The 15,133-nt window shown below is 42.2% G+C and overlaps 1 protein-coding gene across 1 annotated transcript in view; it reads left to right on the forward strand.

The window, feature by feature from the left end:
- The window catches only part of ADGRA3 (adhesion G protein-coupled receptor A3), a 208,588-nt gene that overhangs the window by 93,438 nt on the left and 100,017 nt on the right, over positions 1–15,133 (forward strand). The window contains exons 5-8 of the mRNA XM_069202173.1: positions 798–869; positions 1,007–1,167; positions 2,011–2,224; positions 7,486–7,650. Of these exons, the coding sequence (XP_069058274.1) occupies positions 798–869; positions 1,007–1,167; positions 2,011–2,224; positions 7,486–7,650 (612 nt within the window). The remainder of the gene's footprint in view (positions 1–797; positions 870–1,006; positions 1,168–2,010; positions 2,225–7,485; positions 7,651–15,133) is intronic.

A 15,133-nucleotide genomic window follows, 5' to 3' on the forward strand; every position in this document is an offset into this window, starting at 1 on the left:
TGACTCTGATTAGGACTCTTCTTCTCCACACTGGTGTAAGCAGAGAGGGTTGAACTGTGTCTTTTTATAAAAGACCAATGAGTGTGAATGCATTTGCACCACAAGGGGGGGGTCATTTTCAAATGGTTTTCTTTCTAAGGCGATAGGTATGCACAAGATGGCACATGTCTGAAGGCACTCGAGCAGCATGATGGCTAGCTGCCCTAGGCCCTTGCTACACAAATGGATTTTATTTTTTTTAACTGATTGTCATACGTGCCCTGCCGTTAGAGTCCACCACTTTGTATAGAAGATGACTGTGCTGTGGTAATATGCTGTCACTCGCAGCCAAGGGAAGCAATGGCAGAAGTGGGCTGACCCGTTGCCTTATACTCTCTGTTTTGGTGGGCATAAGCAAAATGTGAATGACCATATAAAGATCAATGGATAATGGCTGGCTCGAAGTTTCTTTATGTACTTTCTATATGTAACTATTTTTGTAGATTTTAGGAGAAAAACGCAAGGTCCTGGCTTGGGCAAAATTTCTAAATTCTTGTTTAGCTATTTACTGGCACTTGTTACCTCATTCTTGCTATAATTTTGGTTTCAACATCGGTATGTTTTTTTCAACTATTTTGGCTTCAATACTATTTTGTAATTGTTTTCAGATTGGCCTTTAATTTTGAAAAACATTTATCACATCTTCTGTCACACTGTTTTAAACTTGTAAGGTTATTATGAACTGCATGTTAACCGTCGCACCCATCACACTGAACTAATAAAGACTATGTATTAACAAAGGGTTCTCTTATTTTCAGGAATCTTTCCGGAAATCTTTTTTCATCTCTAGCACCTGGAACATTTGATCATCTGGAATCATTGAAGTCATTGTGAGTAAAGTTTGTAGCTTTCGTGCTTGAGATGTTCCCTTGAATGTTGTTAGCATTTTGTTTGGCATTTTTATTTGTGTGGTTTTATCTGATTAGTTCCATGTGTAGTAGTGTGACATCTGTTTATGTGATTATAGGGAATTCCAAACGGACTTTATTCTTTGTGACTGCAACGCAGTGTGGCTATCCAGATGGGTGAAAGATCGTAATATAACTGTGCGAGAAACCAAGTGCGCCTTCCCAAAGTCATTGCTGGGGCAGCCTGTGACAGCTGTGAAGCAAGAACTCTTAACATGCGGTAAGGAGCTATTATGAATTGTGTGCGTGAGACCACTGCATTCTTGCAAGGAGATTAACTTTGATAGTCGTTTTCACCAAACTAAGTAATAAGGGGAGTTGTTGTGCCTTTACATAAAAGGAAGCTGTTTGAAATTGTGGGCATGTCAAGCCATATATTTCTTTTGATTATTTTATTTATAAGGTGACACGTATGTGGTAACCATCAATTACCATTAGAGGTCGACACAAATCTTTGGACTCAGATAGGAGTGTGATAACGTCCTAACAAATGGCATTGACAATATCAAATCAATAAACATCACTTTTAATTTGGAGTCAGTAATTTAAACACCCCATGACCTATGTGGCCATGAATCACCACACCAGTTTAATAAAGTTCAAACATTTATTGCTCTTTAGATTAACAATGCTAGGATCACGGGTCGGCTCGGGCCTTTAATAGCCGGTAGAGCCCGCTACGGCGGGTTCTAAGGCTATTGGAACATTCTGCCACTCAGGGCAGAATGTTCTATTAAATAAAACAAATTCCTCACAGAGCCCGAGGGGATTAAAATCCCCTCGGGCTCCTTCACAGCTGTTGCTGTGAACAAAGTGAACATTGGAATGTTGGCGCTGCGGGCTTTTACCGGCCAGTAAAAGCCCACAGCACTCCATTGTTTTCAATGGAGCTGCCAACGTTCCAAGGTTCTAAATATGCTTAAATTAACATCCCCGTTGTAGTTTTATATATTTCTGATAAACTTTGTTTAGTTATATCCCCAAGTAGGAGACACGTTTTAGAACGATTTCTTTTATATATTATGATAAAACAAACTGACAAATGTATTTGCTTGATTTTCAGATCCACCTCTTGAGTTGCCCTCTTTCTACATGACACCATCACATCGTCAAGTTGTTTTTGAAGGAGATAGCTTACCTTTCCAGTGCATGGCATCATACATTGATCAGGACATGCAGGTGCTATGGTATCAGGATGGCAAGAAAGTGGAGACTGATGAATCATTGGGTATTGTTGTGGAGAAGAACATGATACATAATTGCTCATTGATTGCCAGGTAATATTTAGTCGACAACCAGAGGACATGTTTTTATATTTAAATATTTAATCTCTGCTTTTAAAGTTATCTTACGTTCTCCACTGTTTAATGCTAGACATTGTGAGAATCCTTGACTTCTAAGCAAGGAGCAGAAATCATTTTTTTTTCCTTCTGGAAAAAAGTGAAATGCATCAGTTTGTTTTGTGGGATCTGGAAATCTCTTGCAGTTTTAATATATCTGTTCTCCAGCAAGCCCCCCGCCTGCAGTCAAATAATCTGTTCAGCAGCAGGCAATATTTCTGTTCTTTCCGGTGTCAATGTCCTCTATCGATTCTGATCAGGTTAGTTCTGCTTAAGGGTTGTTTTTGTATATATATTTTTTTTCTTTTAGCAAATAGCTTTTGTTATAGAGTTTGTCTATTTGGGATTTATGGCATTTGTGTGACACTGATCTGCTCAACATAGCAATCTCATTTCCACCAAAATGTCAGTCATTGTCTTTTGATTCTTATTTAAAAGTTACTCAATATATTCACACTTGGCAGCAGTGCTGGTAGCTATCCTGAGGATAATTGTTTTATGTATACTAAATGCTTGTAGGTACACTAAATGGTGTGAATACATTACATGTTGTGTACATTTAAACATGGGTAGGTATATTGTGAAGTCACAAGTTCTATAGTGGAACTTGTCTAGCTAAGGTTCTAGCAGCGACAGGCATGTCAGTTCCTGCCTGGATCTTGGTGCGAAAAAATAGGTTCTATATCGTTCTCACTTTGCCATGATAAAAAAGTATTACATGCAATAAATTGATGGTCGAAGATCCTTTTTTACATATTAACGACAAGCAGAGACCCAAGGCCAATCAGCTGGAACCGTTTAGTTGTCGCACTGGGCTTTTCCTTGTTTCTGTAACATGGTGGTGGCTGAGCACAGTGAATACAAAGAAGCTGCATGGTGAGAAGGGTTATCCCGTGCTGGTGAGGAACAAGGTACCGATAAGGAGCGAAACATTCCTGTACCCTCTGAGGTCCTGCTGGCCCTGTGCTTGCGCGAACCACTAAGCGCGTGAGTGTAAGCTAAAGTGCACGTGCTACCAATAGGACCTTTTGATCAAGAAAAGTTATGCTCAGAATAATGATTGCCTTTTAGCCTTTGTGCTTAGAATTATACAGTTTCAAATCCATCATTAAGAACTGCTTTCAGCAGGTCAATAGACTAAATCCCACCCCCTCTACTTAAGAAGAAAAATTGCTCTCTTATCAAAGGAGTCCCAGGAAATGCCTAATTAGACTTTTGTAATGCCCTTTACTACAGCATCCTCTGTAAGCGCTTTCTCAGCTTTATCCAAAACACAATTCACTATACTGGCACACTGTTTCTGGCATGAGACTTTTTTTAGTATCCAGTCAGTATCTTCACAGTAAGGAGCTGGCCATTTCTTTTTGATCCTGGGCTACTTTGTTTGGCTGAGCAATTTGTTAGACAACAAGAGACATAGGGCCTGATTTAGGTCTTATCGGACGAGTAACTCCATCACAACGGTGACAGATATCTTGTCCGCCAAAATATAAATCCCATTATATCCTATGGGATTTATATTTTGGCAGACGAGCTATCCATCACCATTGTGACTCATCTGCCAAGATCTAAATCAGGACCTTAGTCTGATGTTGTGGGCTGTCACTCAGTGCATGTATGGAGGACGGGATATTTCACATTTTGTGCTGCAGACTTTTGTGCAGTGTAGACTATTTAAACTGCTTTAATTTGGATGCCTAGCTTAGTTGTGCTAGAGACGTTTTTCCAGCACAGTATCCTGCACCTATTACTTGATGGGACCACAATCAAGTTGCATTCGTAAACATTTCTGATGGATACTTCTATAACAGATTTCTCACCTGTTAAATATCTCCAAGCATCAAACTGGATGAAGAAACTTTCATTGCTCTCCTAGCTTTTACACGGTGCTGGCTCCGTTTCAGTGGTGGAAACACTACTGTGAGGTCACTGGAGCCATTAATCACCCACTCCAGTGCAACCAGTGTCCGTTTCCTTTTTTCCACGTCCTTCAACACAGCTCTGGACTCTCTGCTCCACTATTCAGTTTTTGTTATCAAGTACTTTAACCTAATGTGTGAACTAATTCATAACTGTCAATTTGGAAGCATATTCTGTGCATTCAGAATGGAAGGGGAACTAGATTGTGGCTAGTTCATGAGGATACTGGAGTGAGTTAATGATTGCGTTCTGTTTGCTGATAAGATATGAAACCAGAGGAACACTGAGATATATTGTATTTTTGGTGCTTTTTGTAGTGCTTGATGTTCCTGAAAGGTGATGAAGCACATTTGTACACATATAGCACAGTTCTCCATGAATATATGCTTGGCTGGCAGGATATGGTGTTCTGGAGAGACCTAATCTGGTAGTCTTGGAATGTCCTTCATGAATATCAGCGATTTTTATACTGTGTATTTGTTACAGCACCTGTTAAGTGTTTTAGTATCAAGCATTTATGGAAGCAAATGCTCACACCATGCCACTGTAGATATGTATCTGTGATTATTTGTAGAGTGGAGTAAAGGAGACTTTGAGTTGGCAGTGCATCTTGTTGTGACTGCCACCCTGGGGTGAGTGGTCCTGGTTCGGATAGGCATGAACCTGACCACTGTGTCATCATAAACTCTAGTTGTTCGGTCTGCTGGTTTTGACCTTGATCACTGACCTGGAAAGCACCAAGACTTTCATACCTTTCTGCATACTAGGCAGTTTTAGATATTTTCCATCTTTGCTAGCAGAGATTTCCAAAGTTTTCCCGCCTGTATGAACATCAAGGTTTGTTGATTTTTCTTTTGTTTGACAGGACGGTTAAAAGAAGTGCTAATCTAGAGAGGAGGTTTCTCCTCTGTGAATATCGTCCGACATCTGCAAAGAATCCAAAATATGAAAGTAAGACAATTACTACACCTTCTTCTGCAGGACTACATCCAATCAAAAGACTAATCTTTCGTACAAGTAAAACAGTGAAAATCGTCTCAGTTCTACTTTTATGAAAGATTAGTCCGTTGATTAGATGTAGTCCTGTAGAAGAAGGTATAGTAATTGTCTTACTTTCATATTTTGGATTATTTGCAGATATCTGAGCAGAGCCCGTGAGCCTCAAAGTACCGCCTGTTTTTATTGATAAAGTATGACAAGGAAGATGATCTTCTAGAGCTCCTGATGGAACTCTAGATGAAGGGAAAAAAGCGGAAGAGTTTCCATGGTGTAGAAGGTTTTCACTTGGTATACAAGACTTAGGCCGTATTTGATGTTAACTATCAGGTTCCTGGGGTCAAATGTTGTAGGCTGGTACTTCTTCCATTCTGTGTATGTTAGGTTCTTTGTTTTGAATGAATTAGGTTTGTGGTTTGCCAACATCCACTGGTTAACAGCTTTGAGTGAGTGGTCTAGTGCTGATGTGTCTCTGTGCTTTGAGTTCTCCAGCTTTAGAATGGTCTGAGGGTTGTCTGTGTAATTGTAGCAGATACGGCTTATAGACTTGATGCTGTCAGGTGGGGTCGTCTGAATAAGGCATTTCAGAGGAGTGGCGGATGATCATGCTTTAAGGAATGCCAAGCCAGTGCTGAATATATAAACCAGGGCAGTAAGGTGATGGCAGTTCTGTTGGAGGAGGAGATCCAGTTAGGGATAGTGTCTGCTGCTGAAGTAAGAGAGATTTTACCCTTTAAGGGATTGCATTTGGCAGTATGTTTAGTACTTGGAGCAGTGATTCAAACTGCAGTGCCTGTATGTGTGTTGTGTCACTTTATTTCAGCTGGCAATGGGTTTCAGGAGCTGAAGAAACACTTGCTGCCAGCAGCTTACCCCTATTTTAAGTGTAAGTTGGGCAGCACTAGCACTACATATTCAGACCATCTACGATATGAGGAGCCGGACATCCATTATTCTTTTTAAGCAGTTCAAAGAGATCCGTTGTGGATTGCAAAGCCTAGTCATGTATGTGTCTGACGTGCAATATTAGTGACCTTGTAGAGCAGGGTGTTGCAGATTTTTATTACTTAAGCAAAGGAAACGCACAGAATTGGCAGCTCCACGGTGGTTTAGTAGTTGCAGGACCCTTTTAGACAATTCCACCCGTCACCAAAGACTCAGCAGAGTCGCTGTGCTGCAGACGTTCGATCACAGGAGGCAGCAGTATGGCGGTCCACAGGAAATGTTGGTCATCTTCCCCTCCACCCAGCCACACCTGATGTGTCAAGCCGTTGATAAATAACAGCACACCCCCACCTCTTTTAAGACGTTTATGATTGAGACTGCCCCAAATATTAGCCAGTTTTAGTTAATGGTGATTTGTATAAAACTTGGTTTGTGATTCCTCACTTCTTTTATGCTCAAAATTTTTTAATGGTTGACTTTTCCAATATTCTATATATTATGCTGTGTTCATCCATCCACCATTGGATGTATCTTTCATAATTCTTTACCAGGAACTGTATACAGCTTTTATAAGTAACTTAATAATATTTGACAAAACTGTTGTGTGATCAGCTATGAAAAAGAAACAATCTGGATGTTGACTGAATTAGAAAATAGCAAATAGTAATGTTAAAAGTACCTAAGCCAAATTGAAAAAAAGAATTGCTAGTGCCTTGGAAGCTTGACAAGAATTAAATTTTTTTGCAGCTGCAGCTATTATCATTTTCAGTCCCTGAATAATTTTAAAGACTGCTTCACGATCCTAATTTGATTTAGAACTTCCACTTCTCCCATGAAAAGGTCATTTTGCAGTGATGTGAAATCGAAGTGCTGTGGCACAACAAGAGGAAAATAAAATATATGGTGTTAGGCCTTCTACTACTGAACGATAACGTCAGAAGCAGCAGAGAATATACTAGTTTTGGTGTTCCCCCTAAAAACCTAGACAACAGTTTATCATTAGTATTAGAATAGCGTCCTCTCACCAGAACTACTGATTTTCACTTTTGATGTTATGGAAGGCTTAATTCACAGTACAGCTGTATTACATTCATCTCTGTGTAGGTCTTGATGACAAGAAATGTGTTATGTTTATTGTGTGAAGTGAACTAAGCAAAGATAAATCTCATGCTACTAGTAATTTTGAAAGGTGTATTTCAAGTCAGACAATGGTTTATTACTTTTCTGAATTTAAACCCAATTACAGAATACTTATGTTCTGCTGTTTTGAATGTTGGTATTCATTTTGTGTTTGCTGTTTATAGCTTTTGACGAGTAGTTTTATATGTTTTTCATAGTGCACTCACAATCTCCAATATTCAAGCGGGATCAACCGGAAACTGGGGTTGCTATGTTCAGACCAGGAGAGGTAACAATTCAAGGACTGTTGACATTGTGGTGTTGGAGAGCTCTGCCCAGTACTGCCCTCCAGAAAGGGTGGTGAATAATAAAGGTGATTTCAGGTTAGTATTTGCAAATAAACTAAATGACTTGAAGCTTTTTTTGCTTTGCTTCTGAAAAGCAGTTAAACTCACCTTAGCAATACAATATATTGCATGCACTCAGCGGTTGTCCAATCAGTAGTTAGTAGGATAATTAGCTGCAGACGTCAATGTAATATTTTCATGTACATTAAAAACGAATATATTGGATATCTTAGAAGGCAATGTTTTGATAAAAGGACCTCTTCACACTTCTATTTACATTGACAACAATTGAAGATTTTGATTGTGATGTAAAGAAAAATTATCTGAATACATATTCTTATCTAGTGGTGAATTGATTATGTCTTGATTAGATTTCATGTTGGAAGGCAAGCTGTCATTTTACTTTTTTAGGTATCACAATTTTTCAGTTCATGCACTCTTGTGTAGACTTGGACAAAATTCTAAGGGCAAAAAACTAACCTCTTACAGTTTAACAGGTCCTGAATGTGTTTAGACTATAAAACTGTTGTTATAACTAGTCACTTGTTTGTTACATTTTGAAACTTCAGTTCAGAATTCTGAAGTTTTTTTTTTAGGTTGAAATGTAATAGTTTTGAAATGTCCAAAAGTGGCTTGGAAGATTAAAACAAGATGCAAATGATATTTCAAACATGAAGCTCCTCTATATTCTCAACCCTTTGAACAAATATCTTCATGTTATGCTCTTTCAGCAAATTACAGTGTTTTTAAAACCTAGGTAGAACACAGGCTTTTAGGACAGATTATTTTATTGCACGCCTGCTCAAGTACCTAGTTGTGTGAAGCAGTGTCTTAAGTGGTGCAAATGGCAGGTTTTATAAGAGAATCAGGGTGGCATTATTACTAACATCGCAGGATAAAACTGTTGCTTGAATAACTGACGTTGCCTCAGGTGAAGAAATAAAGGTTCTAGCTTTTCAAGGAGCTGCACTTAAACACTTTTAGTGAGTTTTGGTGTACGTGGTAATACTATTACATTGTGGTGGATAACATAACCAAGCGGGATAGCTTGAGGAATTGCATTGGAGAGGTGAAATATTTTAGGCTACTTTCAGACTGTTGTGTAAAGCAGTGGCTCGTAAGCTAGGAATCGTGTATTTGGCTAAAGAGGCCAGATGTCATGACCAATAACACCATTATACAATTGGACTATATCTTGAAATCACAGTTTGTCTAGTAAAGGGATTCAAAGTCTTAGGTGTTTGGGAATAAATACTTGATAATGCATTTTGGTGAACTTCGAAATGCATGGCTATTGTGTTAAATAGTATTTGAAGGTGAAGCTCTGTGAACAAGCTTGAGCAATAGCATTGTTTGCTTGCAAGACATTTTGTTAGCTTTCAAGGGGCGTACTGCCCACCTATTGCTTAATGTTAGTTGGTTTCAAAGTTACGTTCATTTCCTTGCTTGTCTCTTTGGTCAGTGCATCCTGGCTTTACTTCCTCTGTATGTTTTTGTTCCTTTCCTGGAACATGGCCCAATTACTGATTCCTTTTGGCACCCATTGTCCTTTCACTGCTTTTGTGATCTTAAGTACTTTTTAAAGATTTTAGTTGTAGTGCTACATAAGAGTGGCTGTTTTTGGAGGCCATCTCCCCTCTACCCTCCTGCTCTGTGTTGCTGTTGTTCTGTGTTGCTTGGCCATAGTTTCTTGCCCCTTTGTTGTTTTCTTGTTGTGTCTTGTCCTCGTTGTTGCCTGCCCTGTCGTTTCTTTAATTGTCTGTTGCCTCGTTGTGTGTGTTGGCCTGTTGACTGTGTTGTCCATCGTTGTTACTCTGTCGTTTTTGCCCCGTTGTTGTTTGCCTAACACCCCACAATGCATTCCTGCTTGTACCCTTACCTCCCCCGCGTTCTTGCTTAACCTCCCATCAGGAAAAATAGGCATTGGAAAAGCCTAAAGGTCTTGTGTGAAAAAAAAAAAAAAAAGTAGTGCTGCTGTATAACCCGGCTTTAAAAACATTGTCAACGCCAAAATGGACCTAATGCGGCCTGGGTGAAACTTTAATAAAAATTAAAAAAAGCATTATCATGTGGCCAGTGTTCAGTGCATCAGAGCGTTTTCTTTTTTTTTAACTTTCTGATAAAGACCTCTAACTGCAGATTCCTTATCTTAGAATATTCCCCAGGCGTCAGACTGGATCCGATAAATAATGACCAGTACCTTTGCGTGGCAGTAGGTGGTGTTGGGTGGCTCTGTGTTGACATTGTCCACGTCCGAAGCAGGCCTTGATAGATTGTTGGGGTGAAGTGCAGGCCCTGTTTGGCCAGAAGAACCATAGAGTAAGTTTGCAAATCCAAAGTGGGGTGGTGATTGTAATTAGTATTATTTTCTGGTCCTAAAAAATTACAGAGGCCTCCATCCAATCCTGGATCTTCCTATGGAAAGAGAAATTCAGGATGCTTACTTTGGCTCAGACTCTGTCTACCTTAGATAATTATACAATTCTGTCCTTCGTGCCCCCAGGTATTACCTGCATTTCACTGTAAGCCAGGAGCATTCCAGTTCACTGTGCACCCTTTTGTCCTCACCATCTTAGATTGAAAGTCGGGACTCCTGTACACCTTTCAACCAGTACCACTCCTGCCCCACATTTACAAGAAGATCAGGACTGACCAGGCTCATGTCATCCTGATTGCCCCGGACTGGGCATGGAGTTTGATATCCAAAACTCATAAGCATGAGCATTCGTCCTTTGATCAGGCTGCCCCTGTAGGAGGATCTCCTGTTGCAACATTAGAATAGGGTCTTGCACTCAAACCTGCACAAACCTGCACACCCTCCACCTTCATTCCTAGAGATTGATCATTGATAGTTGAATGCTTTTAATCTTCCTCCTGAAATCTGTGATGTTTTCTGGCAGTCAGGCGTCTATTGACAAAGACAGTTTGCTGCCTACCTATCGTAAGTGCTGTTTGTGTTAGCCTTAGCTTGACAAGGCCTTGCCCAGGGCACTGTTAAAGGTAACCTGTCTTTTATTTCAAAGTTCTTGTGGTTGCCAGATCAGCCCTCTTTATTCCAGTTACCCGTTGTGGCACATTTTATTTTGTCTATTCCCACCTACCCCTTTAGTTATGCACCAATAGTACCATAATCTGGTCATAACTTTTTTTATGTGTTCCCTTTTTGGACCCATGCACAGGTGCCCTTTGAGCTTCTGGCGCCTAATACAGCGTTTGAAGTGGCAATTACATCAGCCACGAGGGTAAGCAAGCTTCTGGCTCTTCCTGTTAACCCTCCTTCCACCAGATTTCACCCAGACAAACTAGTTCTCGTTACAGTCGAAAGTGGTGACCCCATTCCATATCGGCCAGAACACCATGTTGCTGACATTTTTGCTCTACCTCATTTTCTCAATGAGAAGGAGAGGCTTCATCGTCTAGACTCTAAAAAAAGCCTAGTCTTTTTACATTGATCATACCAAAGAACACTGGGTGAACAACCAGCTCTTCATTAGTATCGCTGGAGTGAAAAAAAACACAAGGCAGTGCAGAAACGGACCATCTATATGGATTGTGCTCTGCATAAGTCAGCTATGCACTGGCCAAGTGTAGGAAAGTACCATATTGCCTGGCATGTTACCCCCATATTTTACTGTATATATGTTGTTTTAGTCTGTGTCACTGGGACCCTGCCAGACAGGGCCCCAGTGCTCATAAGTATGTGCCCTGTATGTGTGATGCCTAACTGTCTCACTGAGGCTCTGCTAACCAGAACCTCAGTGGTTATGCTCTCTCTGCTTTCCAAATTTTTCACTAACAGGCTAGTGACTAAATTTACCAATTCACATTGGCATACTGGTACACCCATATAATTCCCTAGTATATGGTACTGAGGTACCCAGGGTATTGGGGTTCCAGGAGATCCCTATGGGCTGCAGCATTTCTTTTGCCACCCATAGGGAGCTCTGACAATTCTTACACAGGCATGCCAGTGCAGCCTGAGTGAAATAACGTCCACGTTATTTCACAGCCATTTACCACTGCACTTAAGTAACTTATTAGTCACCTATATGTCTAACCTTCACCTGGTGAAGGTTGGGTGCAAAGTTACTTCCTGTGTGGGCACCCTGGCACTAGCCAAGGTGCCCCCACATCGTTCAGGGCGAATTCCCCAGACTTTGTGAGTGCGGGGACACCATTACATGTGTGCACTGTACATAGGTCACTACTTATGTACAGCGTCACAATGGTAACTCCGAACATGGCCATGTAACATGTCTAAGATCATGGAATTGTCACCCGAATGCCATTCTGGCATTGGGGGACAATTCCATGATCCCCCGGGTCTCTAGCACAGAACCCGGGTACTGCCAAACTGCCTTTCCGGGGTCTCCACTGCAGCTGCTGCCAACCCCTTAGACAGGTTTCTGCCCTCCTGGGGTCCAGGCAGCTCTGGCCCAGGAAGGCAGAACAAAGGACTTCCTCTGAGAGAGGGTGTAACACCCTCTCCCTTTGGAAATAGGTGTGAAGGCTGGGGAGGAGTAGCCTCCCCCAGCCTCTGGAAATGCTTTGATGGGCACAGATAGTGCCCATCTCTGCATAAGCCAGTCTACACCGGTTCAGGGATCCCCCAGCCTTGCTCTGGCGCGAAACTGGACAAAGGAAAGGGGAGTGACCACTCCTCTGACCTGCACCTCCCAGGGGAGGTGCCCAGAGCTCCTCCAGTGTGTCCCAGACCTCTGCCATCTTGGAAACAGAGGTGTCTGTGGCACACTGGACTGCTCTGAGTGGCCAATGCCAGCAGGTGACATCAGAGGCTCCTTCTGATAGGCTCTTACCTCTCTTGGTATCCAGTCCTCCTTCCTAGGTAGCCAAACCCTCTTTTCTGGCTATTTAGGGTCTCTGCTTTGGGGATCTCACCAGATAACGAATGCAAGAGCTCATCAGAGTTCCTCTGCATCTCCCTCTTCCCCTTCTGCCAAAGGATCGACCGCTGACTGCTCAGGACGCCTGCAAAACCGCAACAAAGTAGCAAGACGACTACTAGCAACCTTGTATCGCTTCTTCCTGCCGGCTTTCTCAACTGTTTCCAGGTGGTGCATGTTCTGGGGGTAGCCTGCCTCCTCTCTGCACCAGGAGCTCTGAAGAAATCTCCTGTGGGTCGACGGGATCTTCCCCCTGCAACCGCAGGCAACAAAAGACTGCATCACTGGTCCTCTGGGTCCCCTCTCAGCACGACGAGCGTGGTCCCTGGAACTCAGCAACTCTGTCCAAGTGACTCCCACAGTCCAGTGACTCTTCAGTCCAAGTTTGGTGGAGGTAAGTCCTTGCCTTCCCACGCTAGACTGCATTGCTGGGTACCGCGTGATTTGCAGCTGCTCCGGCTCCTGTGCACTCTTCCAGGATTTCCTTTGTGCACAGCCAAGCCTGGGTCCCTAACACTCTAACCTACAGTGTACAACCTTCTGAGTTGTCCTCCAGCGTCGTGGGACTCACTTTTGTGACTTCGCGTGGACTCCGGTTCACTCTTCTTCAAAGTGCCTGTTCAGGTACTTCTGCGGGTGCTGCCTACTTCTGTGAGGGCTCCCTGACTTGCTGGGCGCCCCCTCTGTCTCTTCCTCCAAGTGGCGACATCCTGGTCCCTACTGGGCCACAGCAGCACCCAAAAACCTCTACCACGACCCTTGAAGCTAGCAAGGCTTGTTTGCGGTCTTTCTGCGTGTTCATCGCGACGTGGGACATCCATCCTCCAAAGGAGAAGTTCCTAGCTCTCTTCTTTCTTGCAGAACTCCAAGCTTCTTCCAACAGGTGGCAGCTTCCTTGCACCCTCCGCTGGCATTTCCTGGGCTCCTGCCCACTTTCGACACTGTCGCGAATGTTGGACTTGGTCCCCTTGTCTTACAGTTATCAGGTCCAGAAATCCACTGTTGTTGCATTGCTGGTGTTTGTTCTTCCTGCAGAATCCCCCTATCACGGCTTCTGTGCTCTCTGGGGGTAGTAGATGCACTTTACACCTACCTTTCAGGGTCTTGGGGTGGGCTATTTTTTCTAATCCTCACTGTTTTCTTACAGTCCCAGCGGCCCTCTACAAGCTCACATAGGTTTGGGGTCCATTCGTGGTTCGCATTCCACTTTTGGAGTATATGGTTTGTGTTGCCCCTATACCTATGTGCTCCTGTTGCAATCTACTGTAACTTTACACTGCTTGCATTACTTTTCATGCTATTACCTGCATAATTTTGGTTTGTGTACATATATCTTGTGTCTATAACTTATCCTTATACTGAGGGTACTCACTGAGATACTTTTGGCATTTTGTCATAAAAATAAAGTACCTTTTATTTTTAGTACTTTTGTGTATTGTGTTTTCTTATGATATTGTGCATATGACACCAAGTGGTATAGTAGGAGCTTTACATGTCTCCTAGTTCAGCCTAAGCTGCTTTGCCATAGCTACCTTCTATCAGCCTAAGCTGCTAGAAATACCTCTTCTACACTAATAAGGGATAACTGGACCTGGCAAAAGGTGTAAGTACCTCTGGTACCCACTACAAGCCAGGCCATCCTCCTACACCAAGAAGCAGTCTGCTGAAGATTTGCAGGCTCATTCCACCAGAGCCAATGTGGGCACTACTGTGTTAGAGTGTGGAGTCCCTGCCCTGGACAACTATCAGGCTCTAAATGGGCATCTCGCCACATGTTCACAAAACATTACTGCCTCAACGGTCAGGTCCGTTGAGACTTGTATTTTACCTGTTCTGCTCTCCATGACATTTTGGTTTAAACCGGGTCACTGACCCACCTTCTAGGAGGCATTGCTTTAGTATCTCTTCTAAGGTGAGCAATCTGTCGTTAGAAGTCTCTACCAGAAAAAGCATTATTGAATCTTCTAATATACTTTAACAGTAGATTCCTCACCGACTCTTCCATCCGCTCTACTCTGTGAAATGGGATTTTCGTCCTAAAGAGTTTGGAAGCTTCTGCACACTGGTCACACATCATTCAGTCGTGGCTCCATGTTTTTGGCGCTGAAATATTTGCGAAAGAAACTGATGTTAATGCTCCGGGTTGGCACCTACATGGGTACTGTGCATGCCACTTCTAACGTGAACAGTGAGGTAAGTAAGTGCAAAGGTAAGTAACGTATTCGACAAAGCCTACATATCTTGTGTAGGTGAGACTTATTGGCTTTGCAAGTGTTACTGAACAAGTGTCAAAAGTATTGAACACCCTCAGGTAAAGGTGGATGTCGTCATTGAAGCCGTTCATTTCATAGAAAGATTGAACAGTAGAGAGATGATTAAATATTATGTCATCACAAGGTAGTGGGAAAAGCAAGTTGACTTTTAATATACCATCTTCATTAATTGAAATCCTAAAAAGGGAGGAGGCAAACCATTTCAGGGTGGTATTAGTTGTATCGGTTTCCTTTTTTATGGAGATAAATAGTGAGTAGTGTCACATGACAAATCTTATTGACAACAGCCGAGAGGAAACGTTATAGAAGTTTTGAGAAGTTATAGCTGAAATGCACAACGAC

This window comes from Pleurodeles waltl, chromosome 1_2 (assembly GCF_031143425.1).
Source record: "Pleurodeles waltl isolate 20211129_DDA chromosome 1_2, aPleWal1.hap1.20221129, whole genome shotgun sequence".
Lineage (NCBI taxonomy): Eukaryota > Metazoa > Chordata > Amphibia > Caudata > Salamandridae > Pleurodeles > Pleurodeles waltl.